Source organism: Camelina sativa, chromosome 12 (genome assembly GCF_000633955.1).
Source record: "Camelina sativa cultivar DH55 chromosome 12, Cs, whole genome shotgun sequence".
Taxonomy (NCBI): domain Eukaryota; kingdom Viridiplantae; phylum Streptophyta; class Magnoliopsida; order Brassicales; family Brassicaceae; genus Camelina; species Camelina sativa.
Window position 1 is genome coordinate 3626538 of NC_025696.1, and position 19314 is coordinate 3645851.

The window sequence follows — 19314 nt, forward strand, 5'->3', positions numbered from 1 at the left end:
ATTGTATTAAAAATAGATATCGTGAATTTCAAACCCGTTTTTTAAAAATTATTAAAATATTTTGATAGTCCTTATATTTAAATTATTATAAATTTATTTATTGTTTTTACCCGCGTATTAACGCGGACCTTATCTAGTGTGTATTAAACCTTGGATCCCGATTAGGGTTATCCTCATGAAATGAAATAATATCAAGTTATCCTCTTGCCTCCTTCTCTCTATTCTCTTTTAGTGGGGTTATTGGTTTGAGATTTGAATAGAGTTTTAAAGATTTGAAATGTTATGTAGAATCCATTGTTATTAGATCAAGATTTTGTTAAACTATGTTATCTAACTTCTCTTCCCTCCTTAATCATTTCTGGTGGTGTTGGTTAGGGTCGAACCTAACCATTTATCACATTCAGGACACAATACAATATAAAGTTATGTATTGTTTTAGTATATATGCAAAGAAAAAGAATTAAATACTTTATAATTTTATTATATGGAGTATATGAACAATCTTGTTGCGGAAGTAACCCCTCTTGCCTTTATTTACGTAAAAGATGAATTCAAGTAGCGATGAGAAGAGTAAGTTGGGCAACGGTGTTGTTGGGATCCAAGCGGAAACCGTGAACAAATGGGAGAGACGAACGCCCTTGACGCCGTTGCACTGCGCTCGCCTTTTACACGGTGGCAAAGACAAGACCGGCGTTTCCCGCATTGTGGTTCAGCCATCTGGTAAGCGTATCCATCACGATGCCTTGTATGAAGATATGGGATGTGAAGTTTCTGATGATTTGTCTGACTGTGGGCTTATAGTCGGAATCAAACAACCTGAGGTGTGATACTATTGCTTTATAAAAATAATCTAGTAAGTAGTAACTCTAACGTTTTGAATCTCAGTTTATGAGATTTGTCTTTGTGGGTTGATTCTGTTTTCAGCCAGATATGATTCTTCCTGAGAGAACATATGCTTTCTTTTCCCACACTCACAAGGCACAGAAAGAAAACATGCCTTTCTTGGATAAAGTATGAGACTTTGCTGTTCTTCCCATTTTTAGAACATATTGAGATATGTGTGTATGTTATTAAAAAAAAAAAGGGTATTGGATGCAGATTCTTTCTGAGGGAGTGACGTTGTGTGATTATGAGCTCATAGTTGGGGATCATGCGAAAAGATTATTGGCATTTGGTAAATATGCAGGCAGAGCTGGTCTTGTTGACGTTTTACACGGACTGGGACAGAGTGAGTGAGCTCTCTTGTTACCATGTTTTAAAATTGTTTTTCGTTAGTTAATCCGCATGCAGTTTCTCTGGGGGCACAAGAAATATTCGAACTTCTCCCTCATACTTTTGTTGAACCAAGCCAGCTTCCTGAACTATTTGTAAAAGTAAGTGTGACCCTTTCGCTTATAAAATTTAAAGATTACAAGCTCTTGTGAATCTGTTTATGTTTTGTGCACACTAAGAGAAGTCGTTTTAATTGTATACTTCTGCACAGGACAAAGGAATCTGTCAAAATAGGAAATCAACAAAGCGAGTCTATCAAGTATATGGTTGTATCATTACCAGCCAAGATATGGTTGAACACAAGGATCCATCAAAGTCGTTCGACAAAGTAACACTTAACACTTTTACCTCCATGGCTGTGACTTTTGCTCTACATTAAAGTATAATTATAGCTATTAACCCTTCATGCTTTTGATGTTCAGGCAGACTATTATGCACATCCAGAACACTACAATCCATTTTTCCACAAGAAGATATCCCCTTATATGTCTGTTCTTGGTAGATCCTAATCTCTGTTTTACCTTTAAAAGTTCATGAGTTTACGTATAAGCTACTCAACTGTCCAGTGTCCACAATGGCTGTGACGACCATCTCATTTTAGGTTGACTATGACTTTCCCGTGTAGTAAACTGTATATACTGGGAGAAGAGATTTCCTCGTCTTATAAGCACCAAACAGATTCAAGATTTAACAACAAAAGGATGTCCACTAGTAGGAATATGCGATATCTCTTGTGATATCGGTGGCTCCACTGAATTTCTTAACAGAGCTACTTTAATCGATACCCCTTTCTTTAGGTAATATGTACTCTAAAAGAGCATTCTATGTTTACTATTTGATGAAAACTCATCTAGTTAATCACTATCATTAGGTTTAATCCCTCGAACAATTCATTCCACGATGACATGGACAGTTGCCGGTCCGGTAAAATCCGAGGCCGAATACGAAAAAAAAAAAAGTTAAGGTTTTCTCTTTTTTTAAAATATTAAAAACTGATATTTGTTTTGCTAACTATACTGAAGCCTTCACAAATTTTTATTTATTAACTTTTTTGATTTTGAGATTTTTTTTGCTAATTATGGAGACTTTTTTTTGCTGATTTTGAGGATTTTTTTTCTAATTTTAAAACCTATTTAATTAATTATGAAATATTTTTCAAATTATGTGGCCTTTTAACTAATTTTTGGACTTTTTTAGAGCCTATTATTGGACATTTTTAAAAATTATGAGGTTTTTTTACCGGGTGGTTTTGAGACCTTATTAGTTTTTTTTTTAAAAAATTTCATTAGAATTTTGAGGCCCAATACGAATGTTTCATTAGAATGGGTGAAGGGAACTGGTTTAATCGGAGGTCGAAGATGTTTCCATTTCCAATTAGATCTTGGGAACAACTTAAAAGTTGGTTTGGTGCAAGGGATGATCCAGACGTGGTTAGGCTGATCACCAAGCACGATCGAAGCAAAGAACCGTCGGTTGAAGACGTTAATCTCGTCACAAACAGAATTAATTTTGCAACCAAAGATGACGATGACAGTGAGTGATACAGTTCAGCCAACATCAGGATACGTACGGGAGGATCTCCCATCTACAGTTTTGGGTGAAAAATCGAGTACAGTCACATTGGTGGCCTTGTTAATTTATGCATTGCCATCTGATTTTGGCATTATTCTTCCACAACAAGTGACAAGTATCACCAAACGTTGTTCTGCCCACAAGGTGTTCGAACAAATGTCTCCACCTAAAGAAAGACTGAAATCAAAGAAGAAGAGGCGATTTTTGAAAGCTTGGATGTTCAAATTTAAACCAAGAAAAAGAGAATGACGAGCCTGCATACTCAAGCTTAGATACAACTACAAGTCGGTAAGGGAGCTTGACAGAGCTTTGGTACATGACATGTTTAGATTTTAGGGCTCAAATACTGGAGAGGTCAAAGATCACCAGCTCTTTAAAGGACTTATTGCTAAGTATCAGAATTTCACCAGCTCTTTAGTGTGTTATGGAATGACGATATTGCAGCAGACGAAAACAAAGTGCTTTTAGTCGGTGATTGCAATTATATCTTTTCGGTGTGGCATCGCTGGAGAAACAGGGGACTTGTGTCTTTTTAGACTACTGACTCACCACAATCTACAACAAATTGAGGAGTATACAGTGAGTGGAGACCATTACATAAGAAGACAACTTGTCCCCAAGCTGTACAGTAGCAAATGTGATAAACACATAAAGCAAAGAAGACAGATGTTGATGCCAAGGTAGAGCTATTGTACACACACTGATCTTCTTTTCCATAATGAATCTGTGAACTTGCAGGTCATGACTGAACCCTCGCATATGTGCTCTGATTTTGTGTGCATTGTTGCTTGTATAATATGGTGAAGTAGAGGATGTAAGAGCCTGTTGCTGCAGTTTTTTTTTTTTTTTTTTTTTTTTCCAACAATGCCACACAGAAAAATAGATGTTCCTGTCCCCATTTGTTGGGTGCAATCCAATCAACTTCCCTTCATAACTCTGTTGGGCAGTAATATTGCCAACACATCTTCAGTGTAAAGTAATGATGATACCAAAGTGACCAGCCCAAATGAAATTTCCTTCCAATATTTTTGTATGGGTCGTTTTTTAACGACAAGTGAATATACAAGTTTTATGTGTCCACACAATGATGAAAACACTTGGTCAAAGCTATATATATCAAACTATTACAAATCCGGTGGAAGAAATGGTGTTGAGCATTATACTAATTAGGAAAGCGACCCGTGCGTTACCGCACGGGGAGATGAAATCCTAAATTGAAATTTAACATTTGTAATTCATCCTAAATTCTTTATTTTCTCAATCAATTTGATCATTTTTACTTCTTGCTATTGCTTTCAACTGATTAAAAAGCCAAAAATTCATTTCAATGTTATTATATTTTAGGTTGTCACACACAAAAGTGAGCCTTTTTTAGAGCTTGATTTACTATGAACATTACTTTTAACCATATATAAAATTTCATTTATGTTTGTCTCCGACCATATGGTGCTATATATTGGTATCCTTTCTTAATTCGCTATTAGAAATTGTCTTTGTTGTTGATCATTATCAATCGAAATACATACGAGGCTGCTTATCTCTTGGTTTATTTACTGTATCGAGAAAATACTAAATGCCACTTGTCGAAGGAAGGTCGAAGATTGGGATCGGAGTAGATGGCTGGATTGAGTTTCGTTTCCCCTTCACTTTGATACGCGATTTCTCTTTCCATAGATTACTGATTCACAAATCACAATCAATATTCCGATGCTGTAAGCAAGTGGAGTTTGTATACAAATGATTTACTATGAACATTACTTTTAACCATATATAAAATTTCACTTATGCTTGTGGATGTTTTTTTCTCTCACTTTTAGATATGTACAAAACCAAGTTTTATATGACCGACCAATCAAACCTAATGGGTTAATATAGAGTAACTCACATTCTTCAGCTACAACTTTTAGAGATATATATTTGGCTATAATGCTTTCTATAGTTACATGCATGTTGGTATCACGTTTTCCCTCAGAAGACCCCCTTCTTTCCTCCCTTTTAATGGGTTAATCTTGATTGCCTTATTTCCTACTAACACATTTGATACATGGATTTGTAATATTTGCTTCAAATCACATATTCCTCTTTGGAAAAGAAAAAAAAGCAAGACGTAACAGACTAAGAATGCATATAGACAAAAACTTGTACACTCATCAGCAATTCAATCAAAGCAATTCAATTAAACTACAAAAGTTCAGAAAATTAATAAAATATAGAACAGAGGATTTTATGTTGGTCTCTCCCAATCCATCCCATTCCACCGTGTCGGCTGCTCTCCTTCCAGGCTGCATCTCCCTCTATTTGATTTCCCACTTATGTCTATGAATCGGTACCATCATGTTTTTCAATAAACGACAGCGAAAACGAAGTTGATATGGTGAAACAGGTGAATAATATCTCACCTTTTGATGTTCTCTTCTTTAGGTTAAATACTAATTTTATAAATTTCTTGCATTTTCTTTTTTTTTGGCAGATTCCAGATCACTCTAAAAGTGACTGTTATACATTATGTTTTTAAAAAGTTGTATATACAGATTAGAAAGTCATCAAAGACTAAATAAGTTACCTTTAGTAGATCTTTTCTTTCTAACTTGACTTGTCATTTGGTCGTGCTTACGCTTTCTAGAATTTGATTTTGTGTTGTCACAAGTATGTCTGGCTTTTTCTTCGGCACTCTCTATTTCCATGCTCATTTGTAATATTTCTATATATTATCAAAATGTTTGATACCCAGAAAGTATAAGAAATTATAATTCAACTAAAATTTTTAAAAACTTTATTTACAAAAAATGTAAACTAACCTGGATCATGAACATCTAATAAAAAAAAAAAATAACATTTATACCATGTTTGTTAGAAAAAATAAATAGGTTAAAATAAGAACATATATAAAATTATAATTATACCATGTTTGTTAAAAAAATTTGGCTTATCCGTAGCTCTAGCATCACTGCATATCATCATGCCTCTCGTATCTTGGTTTTGGTTTTTCCAGAAAGTCAAAAAATAAAATCTGCACATTGAGAATCAAAAACATTAGCCATGCAAAAAATATGGCACACGTACTTAATAACATTAGCCATGCAAAAACATGAAAACCGGAAAGGCTAAAAATTTTGAAGAGACTAAAAGTTAACAAAACTAAGATTAATGTATGAACTTAATAGTGTCGACTAACAGTAATAATAATCTAACCGAGAAACACTACAGGTCATTCGCAGCAAAAATATTAAATTACCTTGAATTAGAGATTGATGCTTGAAAGTTAAAAAAATACTTCAATAATACAATTCTTTAGTACTCAGAAAATAATTTTTCGAAACTTGTTTATGTAGTCAAGAAAAGTTTATATATAATAAACAAAGAGGTGTAAGACATAGAGGTGTGAAATGTAAAGGTGTAAAAATTAATAGATGTGAAACATGGAGGTACAACAAAGAGGTGTAACACATAGAGGTGTGAAATTAAAAGGTGTAAAAATTAATGGATGTGATTTTTGAAACCAGGAGGTACAACAAAGAGATGCAAAGACTAAAAGGTGTGATTTAAAAGGTGTAAAAATTAATGGATGTGATTTTTGAAACTAGGAGGTACAACAAAGAGATGCAAAGACTAAGAGGTGTGATTTAAAAGGTGTAAAAATTAATGGATGTGATTTTTGAAACTAGGAGGTACAACAAAGAGATGCAAAGACTAAGAGGTGTGATTTAAAAGGTGTAAAAATTAATGGATGTGATTTTTGAAACCAGGAGGTACAACAAAGAGATGCAAAGACTAAGAGGTGTGATTTAAAAGGTGTAAAAATTAATGGATGTGATTTTTGAAACCAGGAGGTACAACAAAGAGATGCAAAGACTAAGAGGTGTGATTTAAAAGGTGTAAAAATTAATGGATGTGATTTTTGAAACCAGGAGGTACAACAAAGAGATGCAAAGACTAAGAGGTGTGATTTAAAAGGTGTAAAAATTAATGGATGTGATTTTTGAAACCAGGAGGTACAACAAAGAGATGCAAAGACTAAGAGGTGTAAATTAAAAGGTGTAAAAATTAATGGATGTGATTTTTGAAACCAGGAGGTACAACAAAGAGATGCAAAGACTAAGAGGTGTGATTTAAAAGGTGTAAAAATTAATGGATGTGATTTTTGAAACCAGGAGGTACAACAAAGAGATGCAAAGACTAAGAGGTGTGATTTAAAAGGTGTAAAAATTAATGGATGTGATTTTTGAAACCAGGAGGTACAACAAAGAGATGCAAAGACTAAGAGGTGTGATTTAAAAGGTGTAAAAATTAATGGATGTGATTTTTGAAACCAGGAGGTACAACAAAGAGATGCAAAGACTAAGAGGTGTGATTTAAAAGGTGGAAAAATTAATGGATGTGATTTTTGAAACCAGGAGGTACAACAAAGAGATGCAAAGACTAGGAGGTGTGATTTAAAAGGTGTAAAAATTAATGGATGTGATTTTGGAAACCAGGAGGTACAACAAAGAGATGCAAAGACTAAGAGGTGTGATTTAAAAGGTGTAAAAATTAATGGATGTGATTTTTGAAACCAGGAGGTACAACAAAGAGATGCAAAGACTAAAGAGGTGTGATTTAAAAGGTGTAAAAATTAATGGATGTGATTTTTGAAACCAGGAGGTACAACAAAGAGATGCAAAGACTAAGAGGTGTGATTTTTGAAAGATGGGGGTGCGACAAAAAGACACGATTAATAATTTTAAACCGTTGGATTAAAACTGGAACTAATCTTATCCGTTGGATTAAAAGTTGACACAAAAAAGTGGGTTTGCTATTATATATAGATTAAGCGATGCCTAGTCTAATAAGTATCTCAGATGTGAAACTCAGGAATCGAGCCATTGCCTAAACTTGCATATCCCATGGCGAGTCTCTGTGAAAGAATCTCTGATTGACTGCAACATTGCGGATATACTGCAGGAACATTGTACAGCTCTTGGTCCTGTTCCTGAATTAAGCATCAAATACAATATGTTCAGAAGTATTTATAAGCACAACGATGGTCGGTGGCGATAAAACATTCATCACCATGAGACTAAAACAAACAATGCCTACATTAATTAATCAAGTGAAGAGGAACAAACACATGTTCTTTTTTTCATCACCTATGTATCAATCAGAAACACTTTTTTGACTCTTAAAGGATGGTGTTTTGAATCTTCTTAATGCTGACAAGTTGCAGAAGGATTCTCTGTATTTCCTCTGCATTGCTCCACTCCTTGACATCTGCTTTGATCAGTGAGGAATTGTCTGAAATCTTCTTCCACAGCGGATAATTCGTTCTCGGCATCACAACATCGCACTCTCTCAGCTTCATTAAGGAGTTTGATAAGCCTTTTGACACGATCCCTATCCCATGTCTTTTCTCAATCACGAATCTAGACATTGGGAGTTCAATGAAATCAAGAACAAGCATCAGAGAAAGAACAACAAAGCGGTTTGTTCACCCGGTTCACGGTGTTAACTAACCGCTACGTCCGGGGTGGATCCTAGGATCCACATCTTTACGATCAAGACAAGTATACAAGCATCCTTGGAGATTCACTCACCACCCTAACCCAAATCTCAACCGATAAGGATTACAAAGAGTACACAAGGAAGAAGAAGAAGAAGGACTAAAGAGACCTTAGAAAATCCTCTCTCTTCTACATCTACTGGTTCTCTCTCTCTCTCTCTCTGACTTCCTGGAACCGAGACCTCCAAGAGGAGGAAACGCTCAACCTCTTCAATCCTTGAGACCCTCTGCAATACCAAAACCCTCAACTCTGGTGAAGTAAACCTCTGTATGTATTAGAGACTTGGCTTTCTCATCTCTTCTTGAGACCCTCTGCTTCATTTAGTGGCTTCACCACACTTGACCAAACCAGCTTCTTGTACCATGAACTCTTCAAGGTTGAATCATAAACCGACACATGGGGATCCATCACTAGACCCTGAAGAATCATGAACATTCACTAGTCAAAATCCTAAAAACGTAATCCAATCTATTTGGTAAAGCTTAACAAAGTACAAGTCTTCCCATAACAGGACAACTTTAGAATCCAAAACTTTTAGCTTATGGACTGAAAACTAAACCCAAATTCCAGTTGGATAGTTCAAGCTTCAGAACAAAAACTTGCAAGTCTAACTAGGCAGATACAATACCTTGCATAAGTTTGAAGGGCAGAGATTACAGCTATGTGGAGGCAATGCATCACCATGATACGGCAAGATCCGCAAGTTCCCATTTTCACCAACAGAGGTTGGATTTGTGTAAATCTCAGAAAAGCAATCCAACAAATCATGCTGCTCCAATATCTTCTCAATGAAAAATTGATTAGCATCACTCACAATCTTTAAATTGAAAACAAACAGCACTCAACCAAAGCAACAAAAGAAGCTGAGACCATCTAAGTGAACTAATAATCATTGTTCATACCCTAACGATTTAGCTGATTTGATAGCTTCAATAACCTGAGAATCAATTGGCATTTTCTTCAAACAAGCTTCAATATCTTCAATCGATCTACCTTGTGAATGCAGCTCCACCATCATCCTATCCTTTCCAAATTCCAATTCACAAACCAAAATTTCAAGTGAATACCCGTTGGAAAAGTTGGCATTAGAGAGGTATCAGAGGAAAACATACCACCACCAAAGAAAGCGAAGGAGCCAATATGACAGAACTGGTGGATGACCGTGGCTCCTGCTGTGTGTGTATAGTCCTAAATTTCACAACATGAACCTAATGAAGCCATGCTGCTGAATCCAGGCTACAGAGTACAAGACACAAAGAAAATCTTACTTCTACAGTCACATGGCCTGCAAGAAGTGTATTGTTGGCAAATATGTTACTTCTACAGTCACATGGTCACCAGTCACAAAGAAAATCTTACTTCTACAGTCACATGGTCACCAATCTCGCAATCATGAGCAATAATATGACAAGAACCCATGACTAGGTTGTTGTCACCAATAACCTGTTCAATTCAATTAATAACCATAACTCAGAACATGATAAAACCATCTGGAACTTCAATGATATTATTAGTCAATGGCCATTATTTGCATACCGTTTTATCACTGGGCTTTGATGACCTGTGAATTGAGCAGAACTCCCTAATTTCATTCTTGTCACCAATGCAAAGAAAACATTCATCCCCACTCTAAAAAAAGAAAACAAGGGCATGAAATCTTGATTGGATATTGGTTTCTTCTAGTCTCCAACTAAGGGTGAGATAAAGACGATAGCAATTAAACACACCTTGTACTTCAAGTCTTGACATTTAACACCAACCACGGTATGGTGACCAATGATGTTATTGCATCCTAAGACTGTATAACCAGGAAGTTCATCGCCAACAACAGCACCACTAGCTGACAGAAATTCAAAGGCAGACACATAGCAAAGATCAATCGATATAACAAAAAAAAGCAGAGAAGACCATATAGTAAGGAAAACAAACAAGAGATGAAAGAAACTTTACGGCATGAAAACACAAGATATTTAGTGATACTGAAGGAGACACTATCAGGAGCAGATGCTGCTGCTGGCTCCTTTGACCTCACGCTCCTTCCATCCTTTAATGATCCCTGAAATTGTTGCACTTGTATCATCTTCATCTTCCTCTTTGATCTCACCAGGTGTCCAATGCACTGTGAGTGATGCCAGCGTAGAGACAACAAAACTCATCTCAGGTCTCTGTGCGGGTTCCTTGGCGCAACAGTGAATAGCCAGTTTGGCTACCTCATCAATGACGTTGCAGGTCTCTTCGTTGAGCTCGATGGTTTCGTCAATGGCTTTTCCAATGGAGTTGTTCTCGATGAAAACTTTCCTGAACCAAGTGGAGATGTGATGATCATATTCAGATCGATTCTCGTCTAAAGCTGCCTGCCCTGATACTAGTTGCATGAGAATGACCCCAAAACTGAACACATCAGCTTTTGTAGTTACCTTTCCATTCACTGCAATTACAAATGTTTGAGCTGTCAGAAATCGATCAGATATAGATATTTACAGATGAAATTAAAAGAGAACCTTACTTTGATATTCAGGTGCAATGTAACCAGCTGTTCCCACACACTTTGTCCTGATAGATTCTCTGCCCTCTTCTGTAGCCCGAACCAATCCAAAGTCAGAAACCTTTGCATGCATATCATCTCCCAGAAGAATGTTTGCCGGTTTTAGATCTCTGTGTATGTAACTCTGACATTGAAGAGCCAAAGTATGCAGATATTCAACCCCTCTGGCCACATCCAAGGCAATAGCAAGCCGTGTAGTCCACTCAAGGGGTTTCAACCCTTCTTCCTTCCACTGGAATAGATGTCTGTTTAAACTTCCTTGAGACATGTACCTGTACACCAACAATCTCTCGTTTCCTTCGACGCAATACCCATGCAGAACTACGAGATTTCTATGGTTTACCTTGGTTAACGTGTACACCTCGGCTCTAAACCCTTCATCCCCTTTTCCTCTTAACACTTCTTGGCCCATTCTTTTCACTGCAATCTCAACATCTCCGTTCTGCAGTTTCCCTTTGTAGACTGATCCAAAACCACCTTTCCCAATCAGGTTCTGCTCGCTAAAATTTTCTGTAGCCTCCCTGAGAAGCGAAAGGGGAATCACATAATTATCTACTTCAATGTATTCATCACCAGATTGCTGCACACTTGTCACTGTTTCATTCTGAAGTCGTAGAATGTGATGCTTCCTTTTCCTGAACAGAAAGATTCCGAAAGCTACTCCTCCAGCAATCACTACACCGATGAAAATACCAAGCAGGAGTTCAACAATACCTGATTTGTTCTTGTTCCTTGTTGCAGAAGGAACAAGAGCCCCGTTTGTCTCGAGGTTTGGATTCCCTTCAGTGTTGAGAAACATGTCCCTCCTAAACTGTGGCACTGTCCCATGCAGTTGGTTGTAGGAAAGATCCAGATTTCTCAAATTCAACTTGGTGAGTTCTAGAGGAATGGTGCCGGTAAGAAGATTGTGTGAAAGATCAAGCACTTGAAGAGACGTAAGATATCCGAACTGCGGGGAGATGAATCCGGTCATATTCATTGAGATGAAGGTGATACTTATAATGGTACCCTCCAGACAGTTGATCCCGAACCATTCACAAGGATCGTTCCCATGCCTATTTACAAATTCCTCTGGATATCCGAGCTGCTGAGCAATTGAACGCAATATCTCGACTGTGTGATCAGTATCAGGTGGAAATCGAGCAACTGCAACTGAAAAAAGAATCAACCAAACCATCATGATTCTACAACCGACCATCTTCCTGAAAAGAGCTGAGGTTTTCAAGTCAATTGACAAATCGATCCGCGTTGTGAGTTTTCTGCACAAATAAACCAAACTCAATGATGCAATGAAGATTGGAAATCATAGATGACAAAGCGGAAGATCTGTTGCTTCTACATAAATCAAGCTTACCTGATCTGTGTAATTTAAGTCGGTCTTGATAAAACCTAACCGGAGAATTTTCTAACTTGAATCGGGAAGATAGATGTTTGACCCACTTGACACCTCAACAGATAGATGCTCAAGGTTGCAGAGGCTCGTATTTTCTCCCAGAACTGCAGATCGTGGTCAGTACCGTTGTGATGCTCAAGGTTGTGAGAATTGCAGATCGGAGACAACTTTGGAGAGTCGCTGAGAAGAAGAAACGGAAACAGGAGGGAAGTAAAAGAAAATAAAATTTAATATTTAAAAAAAGTTTTGAGTACCAAACAAGGAAAGAAACCACCTGACCTGACCCGACCCGACCCGACCCGACCCAGTGTATTTTAAATCTACTACAGTCGTAAGCTATTTAAGTTTCAAGTCAGGGTTGTGAGTTGTCCTTATTTTGTTTCTTCCTAAATGGGAAAAAGATAGTCAGCTACATCAATTATACCACAATACATGACCACACATGCAAACTTTAAAAATGTATACTCAACTACATGAAGTATATGTATTGCATGGCCACATATACCAACTATATGATGACATGTACTCAACATCACGATTATTTTACTCCGGTACACCGTTCGTCGAAATTCGGTGTTGACCAATATTAACCGGCGTTGACCAATATTGACCAACAAAAATATTCAAATTTTTTATTTTTAATTTTAGAAACAAAAATAAGAAAATTCTTTTATTGAATTATCTAATGTGTTCAAAAATTAACAAAATGTTTATATTCATTATAAAATTATATTTTGTATATGTTAATGTATGTGTTTAAATAAATTATGTAAGAACTTGATGTTTATTAATTAATAATGTTAAAATAATAGGTTTTTTATTTGATTCACTACAACAAGATTTTTTGGTTTGAGTTTAAGTTTTAATATCTTATGAATGATTTTTATTTCAATTTTAATTAAGTTTTGAAATTGAAAAAAAGTAACTATTATAAAACTGAATGAGTGAAACATAACAATATATCTTTATATTAGATACAAATATATTTTTAATTATAAAATATCATAGACGATTCCTAAATAATTCAATTAAATTTCTTATTTTGGTTTCTTATTAGATGATTCCTAAAGAATTTTGTTATTTTTATTTCTAAATCTTTTTTTTTTTAATTTTTTTGTTGGTCAACGCCGGTCAATATTAGTCAACACCGGATTTCGATGAACGGTGTACCGGAATAAAATTGTTGTGATGTTGAACATATGTCATCATATAGTTGATNTATTCATTATAAAATTATATTTTGTATATGTTAATGTATGTGTTTAAATAAATTATGTAAACACTACAAAAATTAAGTTGATGTTTATTAATTAATAATGTTAAAATAATAGGTTTTTTATTTGATTCACTACAACAAGATTTTTTGGTTTGAGTTTAAGTTTTAATATCTTATGAATGATTTTTATTTCAATTTTAATTAAGTTTTGAAATTGAAAAAAAGTAACTATTATAAAACTGAATGAGTGAAACATAACAATATATCTTTATATTAGATACAAATATATTTTTAATTATAAAATATCATAGACGATTCCTAAATAATTCAATTAAATTTCTTATTTTGGTTTCTTATTAGATGATTCCTAAAGAATTTTGTTATTTTTATTTCTAAATCTTTTTTTTTGAATTTTTTTGTTGGTCAACGCCGGTCAATATTAGTCAACACCGGATTTCGATGAACGGTGTACCGGAATAAAATTGTTGTGATGTTGAGCATATGTCATCATATAGTTGGTATATGTGACCATGCAATACATATACTTCATGTAATTGAGTATACATTTCTAAAGTTGGCATGTGTGGTCATGTATTATGGTATAGTTGGTGTAGCTGACTATCTTTCTTCCTTCCTAAATTACCAATAATCGTAAAGCAAGTCATTATTATAAGGTATAATCCGTGATTTATCAAGGAACTAACACAAAAAATGTATTCCGTAAAGTATAAATGTCCAGTAAAATTAGCTATCAAAGAGAAAAAAATGTCCAGTAACATTAAACATTAATTTAGTTAAATTATTTTAAAATCATCATTAAACTATAATTTTTTTTGGACAAAAAAACTTTATAGTGTTAAGCAAGATTTACCAGAAAATTAGGTCTGAGTTAATAAACGAACAAGATTGATAATTTGTAACAATGCTTCTGAATGTTTATCAAAAATGGAAGAAAATATAATAAGGCTCCTCCTTTTTTACCTGAAAGCATTAGTGATGCTGAACACTTTATGAAGAAAAGAACATTTGGGTGCACTCAAGTCTCAACACTTTACAAAAAAAAATACAGTATAAAGTGAATTCGAACTCAAGACGTTATGGTATATACAACAACAACCCCTTATGGTTCGAACCTTCGATTTCAGGAATAATTTAATATATATATAGTAATTGTTCATTCTTGTTCATTCTTGTCAAGTCGTCTAATTCCTCTGTTCCAATTTAAATAAGGTTTTCATATAAAAGCATAAAGATTAAAAAAAAAATGTTTTATCATTTAACAAATTTAACCAATAGAAAAAAATACTACAAAATTAATATAGTGTAAAACTATTGAATTGATATTAAAAAGTATATAAAATTTGAGAAAATCTTACAAAATAGAACAAAAATAAAAGATTAAAAGATCTTATAATTTGGAACCGAGAAAGTATATAGTTTTCTCATTGTCATTGTCATCGCTGGAGAAATAAAAAATGGGTAGGAATGTACTGAGTTAGGCCTGGGCATTCGGTTAACCATTCGGTTTCGGTTCGGTTGTATTCGGTTTCGGTTATTTTGGATATAGTAATATAGTAACCATTTGGATATTTTTGAAATTTCGGTTCGGTTCGGTTCGGTTTCTTTCGGTTCGGTTTCGGTTTGGTTATTTAAATAAATAACCATAACTAACATAAATTATATTAACATTAACCAAATAAACCAAATATAACCAAAACTAACCGAATATAACCAAAATTAACCAAATATACAATAACAAAAATACAAAAAAGGGAAAAATATGGATTCAATTTTACAAAATAGTATTTAACTTTGTAAATTCAAAATAATAACATTTACATATATTGATTATTTAAAATATTTAATTGTTTTGAATCTAGAAATAATTTATATTTTAAGTTTATTTTATAGTTTTGCATAATATTAAGTATATAATATTTGATATCTTCTAGGTTTTCGGATATTTCGGTTAACCATTTAATTGTCGGTTCGGTTCGGTTCGGTTTCAGTTAGTTTGGATATAGATTTTTACTAACCATTCGGGTATTTGAAGAATTTCGGTTCGGTTCGGTTTGCTTTTTTTCGGTTCGGTTTCGGTCAGTTATTTGGTTATCGGTTATTTTGCCCAGCCCTATACTGAGTTAATCATGTAATCCTTTTAGTAATGGTCCCAAATTTTAAAAATATATCTATACATACTACAATAATTCTTTTATACCTTTAAATTAGGATATTTGTCGCAGCGAATGTGACTAAATTTAATGCCACATTTTCATGAGATACATATATACTAGTATTTTTGCAGCTGTTTTTGCTCAAAAATATTTTTTTGGAAATTTTTTACATTTAATGCTTATACTCATTTCCAAACAATTTTTTAATTCTCTCTACTATCCTGATAACCAAACAGAATTAAATATCCATATATATAATATTCTATAATTAATATAGATATTTAGAAAATTTATTCCATATTAAAAAAATATTCTCCTATCATTTTTTTATTTTAAAATGTAATATAGTGAATCATCATATAATACATAAAGCTAATAAAAATGTGTATTTTTTCTCGCTTATAGTGTGATTTGAATTTTTTTAAGCGAACATATATTACTCAATTAATATAAAAAGTGTGTGTTCAACATACATATATAGTAAATTTACCGTATATAGTAAATTATAGAATTTTAAAAAGTTTATAATTTATAACCGATATATCTAAACTAATAAAAATTTTAAAATTATGAATATTTAAACATATTAAATTTAAAAAAAAAAAAACGAGTTATATTACAATACGGGTTATATGACATTACATGATTGAATTGATAATACTAAAAAATAAAATATCATTAATATGACACTTCAATACAGGTTAAATACTCATTTTACTATTTTAGCAACACCAATATAAAATATGTCGAATCAAACTGATTTAATTAAGATTGTATTAAACAAAATTGTTGTGCGGTACATCACGAATTATATACCAAATCACTAAAATTGGCAAAAGAGTACATTAACAAAATTAGTATTAAAATAGTATATTAACAAAAAAAAAAGGTAAAAAAAAACTTGTCTCGCGGTACACCGCGGGTCATAATCTAGTGTTAAGATATATTGCAATCTTTATTTATTTTTAAGTATGTATATAAATTTTGATTGTAATAAAAAAATTCCTTATATAAATTCAAAAATTGAAATAGTTACATACATATAAGTTGATACAGAAAATTTGCTCAGCTTGAAAGTATTTACATATTCACAATTTCTATAGCTTCATGGCTGTTTATTGTTAATTGGTTATATTTTGCTTTACTTGGATTTCGACTTGGTTAAAAATTAAAATAAAGTGACTTTAGTGATTGATTAATCCGGTTTAAGAATCAATTTTTGCAAAGTTGATTTGGTTCAGTTCAAGGACAAAGACAAACCAATTGATTTTTTAATTAACAAAACTAATTTTGATTTAAATTAAATGTAGAATCGGATTTGCAAAAATTCGGTTTGTGTTGTGTTTGATTTGACCATGGTTTTTACTTCAAGAGTCATGATTCTTTTCTATTTTGGTAGTTTCTTTTATTTTGACCTCATATCTTTGATTTGTCATAAATGATATGAGACCATAAATGGTTAATGAATATATATTTTATTTACATTTAGTGCAAATAACAGGGAATATATCTTTTATAACTAATGCAAGATTTTCTTGAGATATGTTAGACAATTTTTCAATCTGATAATTTTAAATATATAATTTTTTTATTTAAGAAAAAATTGGATGTACACCATATAATCTCTTATATAAAGAGTGATGTTGCTCTAACTATAATAAAAAGAAAAACTATCTTCACCAAAAAGAGCTAAAATAATGTCTGCAAAAAAATTTCAACTTGCTTTTCTGCTATTTGCTTTTTGTCTTCTTTCTTCTCGGTTAATTGCTCCAACAATTGGTAATATTTTATTTCTTTGTGTTTTTTAATTGTTAACAAATAAAACCTATAAGAAAATATGGACTAGAACGAGCTAATTCATATGTATTTTTTTTTTATATAACTATTTTGTTTTCAGGGTGTCACTACAAAGGTCCTTGCCAAACTAATAATGACTGCAAGACCATTTGCACAGGTCCAGGGGAAGATCCTACTTTTCAACTATGCATTAAAAACGCTCCACCAGCAGCTGATCACAAATGTTGTTGTGTACCACCCCGCGGCCCTCCAATTAAAAATAGTTTTGATCTACATTGATGCATCCATTATACAGTATTTTGTATCATCACCTACCATAAGATTTCAAATTCCTTAATAAAAACTATTCTCCTGATCATTTTTTCTTCTTAAAGTCCGGATCGTATTTTATTGTTGTTGTTGTAAAAGTATGATGTATGCCATCATACAAAAAAAAAACGAAAGCAAAAGATTAAAATAGTTAAAAATATATGTATATTTTGATATTTTTGGATCAAAATCTAGATTCTTAATAAAAAAATATATATATATATATATTAAAAATTAATTAATAACACATGACCTTACTAATGCTTTATTAGTCAACAGTTATATGGTTCTTTGGTTTTCTTTTTGTTTGACTTCATCTTTGGTTTGTTCTAAACAAAATTTCCTAAAACTAAAAATAGTTAACTAATTTTATTTTTTAAAATTAAAAATTTGGATATTCGTTGCAGAGAATATGGCTATAATGTAATACTACAAGATTTTCATGAGATATGTATAGACATTTTTGCAATATCGTTTTTTGGGGTAATGTATATATCTTTTTCGGAAAATAGAGTAAATAGGAATGGATGTAGTGATGTAATCATGTAATCCTTTTTATAAATGGGGATGACCATTTGCTTTGGGCTAAAACCAAGAAGAAGAAGAAACTCAAAAACTACCTTCACCCAAAAAAAAGAGTTACAGAGACAAAATGTCATCACAAAATTTTCAGTTTGTTTTTCTGCTTTTCTCAATCGATCGGTAAGAGTTACTTTTCTTCTATTTCTTTATACTATAATTCAGAGTTTTTGGTAACGTATATTTTAACAGACAAATGTCAACTTTATTATATACTTACTTTTACGAGTAAAAGAAAGAGTAAGTACATTTGCAAAAACATATGCAGAACCAGAAGAGCCAGAGGATACACATATGTGGTCCACAGATTAATTTTGAACAAAAGAAAAAAAAAAAGTGGTCCACAGATTAATAAAGGTCTCAGAATTTACAAGAGTTCTGAATATATATCTCCATAAGTTGATTTTTGTTTTAAAGCCTGAAAGTAGACGCCTCCGTTCACATCATTCATTGTACATTGTAGATTTCTTCTAGTTTCTCAAAGAAGTTAATTGTAAGACATTTTAAGTCCCTCAAGTTCAAGAAGGAAAAGTATTCATTTGTGTCAGTAAGGTCTCACACTAATATCGTTACATCTCAACGTGCAAATCCTTAAATTTTATGGCTAAAGGAGCTAAACTTCTTTTTGCATCATATTGATCAGCCTCCACTGGTTGGTTATGCATTGTTTCACAATGGCTATGTAGACACATTCACCAAAACCAAAACAGATATTCTTGTGTTTCATTTGTTAAGAGGAAGAAGAAAGCGACGAAGATGCTGTGTTCATCGTTAGCTTCTCTTCATCATCTTCCAAGACGAACAACATCTCTGTATTCCTACACATGCCATGAACCAGAACAACGGGCAAACCAGCCAAAACCCCGATCATAATACCACGAGATACATCTGTTAATAGAAATATACCGATCGTGAGGACC

General features: G+C 33.2%; 2 protein-coding genes and 1 long non-coding RNA gene across 3 annotated transcripts in view; 2 read left to right on the forward strand and 1 right to left on the reverse strand.

The window, feature by feature from the left end:
- The window catches only part of LOC104733158 (alpha-aminoadipic semialdehyde synthase-like), a 21635-nt gene continuing 2826 nt past the window's right edge, over positions 506-19314 (forward strand). The window contains exons 1-8 of the mRNA XM_010452765.1: positions 506-821; positions 925-1011; positions 1099-1228; positions 1291-1373; positions 1484-1600; positions 1695-1770; positions 1898-2069; positions 2144-2177. Of these exons, the coding sequence (XP_010451067.1) occupies positions 546-821; positions 925-1011; positions 1099-1228; positions 1291-1373; positions 1484-1600; positions 1695-1770; positions 1898-2069; positions 2144-2177 (975 nt within the window). The 5' untranslated portion in view covers positions 506-545. The remainder of the gene's footprint in view (positions 822-924; positions 1012-1098; positions 1229-1290; positions 1374-1483; positions 1601-1694; positions 1771-1897; positions 2070-2143; positions 2178-19314) is intronic.
- LOC104733050 (receptor-like kinase TMK2) lies at positions 8003-12124 on the reverse strand. Its single transcript, XM_019233441.1, has 13 exons — positions 10888-12124; positions 10414-10809; positions 10109-10221; positions 9918-10010; positions 9755-9824; positions 9650-9699; positions 9494-9569; positions 9279-9422; positions 9010-9206; positions 8776-8798; positions 8460-8480; positions 8383-8409; positions 8003-8225 (listed from the first exon to the last, which is right to left on the reverse strand). The coding sequence occupies exons 1-13, from the start codon at positions 12122-12124 to the stop codon at positions 8003-8005; spliced, it is 2670 nt and encodes an 889-aa protein (XP_019088986.1).
- On the forward strand, positions 17386-17864 carry LOC109128194. The gene is made up of 2 exons (XR_002034688.1): positions 17386-17488; positions 17607-17864. It is a non-coding gene; the product is annotated as an uncharacterized LOC109128194 (long non-coding RNA).

Bases quoted from the DNA above. Each gene is read 5' to 3' on its own strand.
- LOC104733050 (XM_019233441.1), bottom strand. From the start codon at position 12,124: ATGGTCGGTTGTAGAATCATGATGGTTTGGTTGATTCTTTTTTCAGTT. The intron at 9,570-9,649 runs GTAAGATTTTCT...TGTGAAATTTAG, and splicing joins CAGGCCATGTGACTGTAGAA to GACTATACACACACAGCAGG. The intron at 9,423-9,493 runs GTATGTTTTCCT...TTTTGGTTTGTG, and splicing joins CTTCGCTTTCTTTGGTGGTG to AATTGGAATTTGGAAAGGAT.